Genomic DNA, 4,665 nt, shown 5'->3' with positions numbered 1-4,665 from the left:
CTTGAAAAAGAATGACTCCTTATATCCACGACGTTTTTTATTAAATGTAAGTCATGAAGTTTGTTTCTCTTTTTTCACCGAACTCTTTGTTCAATTACTTTCCAATTTATTTACTTTTCAACGAAATTTTAGCGCATTGAGCTTTCAAAGTATTTTGGACGTAGAGAGTTCAAAGTCTTTAGTATTTACAGACCTAGAAAGCTCAAAGACTTTAGTATTTACTTTTCAACGAAATTTTAGCACTTTGAGCTTTCAAAGTATTGTGCACGTAGAGAGTTCAAAGTCTTTACTATTTACAGACCTAGAAAGTTCAAAGACTTTAGTATTTACTTTTCGACGAAATTTAGCACTGTGATCTTTCAAAGTATTGTGCACATGGAGAGTTCAAAGTCTTTACTGTTTACAGACCTAGAAAGTTCAAAGTCTTTAGTATTTACAGACATAGAAAGTTGAAAGAGCAGGTCATTTTTTAACATTTTGGTATTGACTCGGGGGAACGTGCTTCTTACGTCTGGATTTTGTTACTTATTTCTACGCTACAAATACATATATACGCGAATACTTCGTATTGGAGAGCTTTTTAGTGATAATTCCTCTGCAACGCCTTATCAGGATTTGGGTGGAAGAAATAAAGCCTAATATATTTGGATTTTAATTGTTCTTTTTTGTGCTTGTTTGGTAAATTTGGCGTCAAATTTGGTTGGGAAGTCAGTTTTTTTTTTCTTTCAGAGAACATTGTACCCAAAAAAAATATTTTTTTTAAGAATTTCGACTAACTTAAAAACTAGTTGATGTTGCCCCCTCCCCCGCCAAAAAAATAAACAATATCAAAACCACGCATAAAGTATCCTGGCCCACTCACCCAAAAAAATGAGCCAATGCATTATCCTGCATTAATTAGAGTGTCTGTTGGAAAATCTTCAAATATATACCGTCTCGTGGATATCACAGAATATTTTATAATAGAAAATCCCAATACTGCTTTTCACGGCATTTCTGTCCATTTCTTCTTTCAAACTTACCTCTTGAAGATTAATTTATGGAAGGCTGACGAGCGAACGAAAATTTGGGATCCTCTTGAAGATTAATTTATGGAAGGCTGACGAGCGAACGAAAATTTGGGATCCTCTTGACGGGAAGGGGAGGTTTATGTTAAAAACTAATTTAATTGATGCTCTATTATTTCCATGATAGGGACACATTAAGTCTATGTCGTTCTATTTAACACACTTCTTGAGTTACCATTACCTACGCTTCCCAAAACTGATTCTATGCCTATCATCGCATCTTCTTCCAATGGAATTATATGCTCGTCGCCTTCATCCTTCTCTGGATCGAACCCTGTTCGTCGTCATCCTTACTGCCTGCTGTGCCTCTCTATTCTCCTGCTACTTATGCTTGGACCTGCAATACCAGTATTGCCAAAATACTAGTAGATGCGGGGTTACAAATACATGGTATCCTTTAGGTGTGGGAAACCGTGGATGCGGTCACCCTAACTTTCAGATCGACTGTGTGGAGAACCTAACTCCCGTAATCACAATCCAGGGCCAGATTTACACAGTACTAGAGTGCTCTCTGCATGGCTTCTGCTCTATTGTGAAGGGCGAGAAGTGCAGATTCATAGATCATCCCACTGACATGCTGATACCGCATCAACGACGTACGGACAGAGCCGTGATATTCGCTAGAGAGAACAGGACCCTCTACGTGTACAATTGTAATAATGAGCCTCAATTGAACTCGAGAATTCTTAACGGGAAATGTAATGCTAGTGTCTACTACGGTTTCTTCGACAATGGGAATTTGATTCCGGGATGTTCTAGTACGGCACAAGTAACACTTGATGTGGGATCAATGCGACTGCTTTACAATGATACAAAGAGAGATGAAAGTTGTAAATCATGTGAAGCAAGTCAGGGGATATGTGGCTACCGTTACAACACTTCGGATTCACCTGCACCGTTCGTGTGTTATTGCAAGGATGGACCCCGTACAGAAAACTGCCACAGCCACGGTATGCCCTATTTTTAAATTTTCACAAAACTACTTGGAACTGCTGCTTCAGTTAAGATGTTACGAATTTATTCATAGGCAACCAAGAAATAGGGTTGTTATAGGTGTTATGGCCGCGTTAGAGGTCGCCAAACAGCTATTACGATAGGTAAATTCATGAGATTTTTTTGTTCTGTTTGTCCGCTATAACTTTAGGGTGAATAGGTGTCCACATATATGTGAATCGTTCCTGTTACTCACGATAGTTGTGTTATGGCCGCGTTACAGGTCGCCGAACAGCTATTATAACAGGTAAATTCATGATTTCTTCCTATACTGTCTCTCCGTTATATGTATATGTAAATCCTTCCTGTTACTTACGATAGTTGTGTTATGGCTGCTTTACAGGTCCCCGAACAGCTATTATAATAGGTAAATTCATGATTTCTTCCTTTTCTGTTTTTCCGATTTAAGCATACCGTGAACTGGTTTCGTATTCTTTTAAGGGGTTGGACGAAGGTCACGTTGATAAGCCAGGGAGAGTATGCTCTATTTTTTAAATTTCGCAAAACTACTTGTAACTGCTGCTGAATGCTGCTTCAGTTAAGTTTTCAAGTCATTGGCACCCAAGAAATGGGGTTCTTACAGAGACAATTAAATGCAATAACTTCTCCATTCTGCACTCTTGAACACAAAGATATTGTAGATGTGTTTCCGATGTAGATGTAGATTATTCATTGTCTTTGTAGAAACTATGGATCGTTGCTTTTAACTCATAATAGTTGTCACTGCTGCGTTGCAGGTCGAAAGATCAAGTCGGCCGTTGTAATAGATGACTATGGTTTCTTGAATAGAAAATCACTGTGAACTTGTTTCTCATTTCCACTAGAAAGATCATATTCTAATCGATCTGTCGTTCCACTGCAGGTTGCATTTCTGGAGGAGTTGCGCTGACCGCAATATTAGTGATATTCTTAACGTTTTATGCCCAGCAGAGAAGAGATCCTCCTGGTAGCTCTACTTCAAAGGTGGAGAAATTCCTAAAGGATTATGCTTATGAAATGCCAGCCAGATATTCACTCTTTCAACTTAAGAAGATGACAAACAACTTTGCGGAAAAGTTGGGCGAAGGAGGTTATGGCGTGGTGTATAAAGGAAAGGTTGGGAACGGCATTTTAGTGGCTGTCAAGCTTCTTGATAGGCATAGGCACAGCGAAACTCAATTCATGAATGAAGTCGCCACAATTGGACGGGTCCATCACTTCAATTTGGTTCGTCTGTTGGGGTATTGCTTCGAAAACCCCACAAGCGCACTGGTATATGAATACATGCTTAATGGATCTCTCGACAAGTTTACATTTGCCGGAAACGAGAATGGGCAAATCTTAAGCTGGGAGCAAAGGTATTCAATTGCTTTGGGTGTGGCTCGTGGAATTGCATATTTACACCAAGATTGCCAGAATCGCATCATACACTTCGACATCAAACCTCACAATATATTGGTGGACGCCGACTTAACCCCTAAAGTTGCTGATTTTGGTCTCGCAAAACTTTGTGGGAAGGGAGACGACCATATTTCCATGACGACAGCAAGAGGGACGCCGGGATATGTTGCCCCAGAGGTGTGGTCGAGAGGTATGGATCCTATTACAGATAAATCAGATGTCTATAGCTTTGGAATGCTGTTGCTTGAGATTGTCGGGGGCAGAAAGAATATTGATGTACAGGTAAGCCGGTCCAGTCAGTTATACTTCCCTGAGTGGGCTTTCACGCTGATTGAGAGTGGCGAGTTGGGGATGAGACTGAGAGGAGGAGAAATAGAGGCTGCAGATGAGGAGACGGCGAGGAGACTCACAAAAATTGGATTGTGGTGCATTCAATACCAGTCCAGAGATCGTCCTTGTATGACGAGGGTTCTCCAAATGTTAGAAGGTAATGTAGAGGACGTCCCCAATCCTCCGTTACCCTTCAATTCCTCGGCCACGCCTGAACGTCGTCTACTGTCTTCCACGGGGAATTCCTCTTCAATTGAAATTACCCTTCCACGGTGATTTCGTGTTTGGAACTGATTTCTTTATATATGTAAAAAAGAGAATTTAGAAAACATTATAGAAGATTCGCATTTGTTTTTTAATGATGTAATGACATTATATTAGAAAGAGAGATGTATAAAACATGAATTGCTTTTCAAAATAATTAATGGTACTATACATGGGAGAGACTTATAAATCGAGAGATTTTCAAAAGAAATATAAAAACTATATTCCGCAGATATATGTTATGTGATAAGTAGGTTCTTTTTCGAGGCCATTTCTATATTGTTTTTCTTACTACACTACATGTTTTTTTTTTTATATTAAAATATTTAATGTGGTTTACATTGTTAATATTATTATACATTTTATGTTATCAGTTTTAAAATTAAATAAATGAAATTAAATATGGGATTATTTATTTTTTTAAATAAGCGAATATTTATTTTATTTTATTTTTTATTATAATAATTGTTATTTTTTTGATTGATTTGGTTTGATAATTGTTTTTTAAAACATTTAAAAAAAAAACTAAAATTTTAAATTTATTTTTTTTACTAATTATTAAAAAAATGATTTACAAATATAGTAAAGGAATTAATAAAAGTGAATTTGGTACTATTGTTACACTTTATAG

The 4,665-nt window shown here is 37.6% G+C and overlaps 1 protein-coding gene across 1 annotated transcript; it reads left to right on the top strand.

The window, feature by feature from the left end:
* Positions 1–1,260: 1,260 nt before the first annotated feature.
* On the top strand, positions 1,261–4,178 carry LOC149234296 (LEAF RUST 10 DISEASE-RESISTANCE LOCUS RECEPTOR-LIKE PROTEIN KINASE-like 2.1). The gene is made up of 4 exons (XM_089461147.1): positions 1,261–2,017; positions 2,284–2,307; positions 2,404–2,427; positions 2,923–4,178. The coding sequence occupies exons 1-4, from the start codon at positions 1,297–1,299 to the stop codon at positions 4,044–4,046; spliced, it is 1,893 nt and encodes a 630-aa protein (XP_089317273.1). The 5' UTR covers positions 1,261–1,296; the 3' UTR covers positions 4,047–4,178.
* The last annotated feature ends 487 nt before the right edge of the window (positions 4,179–4,665 follow it).

The sequence above is a fragment of the Pinus tabuliformis genome, chromosome 8 (assembly GCF_031772625.1).
Source record: "Pinus tabuliformis cultivar Carrire ecotype Pingquan chromosome 8, CPIR1, whole genome shotgun sequence".
NCBI lineage: Eukaryota > Viridiplantae > Streptophyta > Pinopsida > Pinales > Pinaceae > Pinus > Pinus tabuliformis.
Note: the sequence above shows the minus strand (reverse complement) of the source record. Positions and strands in the feature narration are given on the sequence as shown.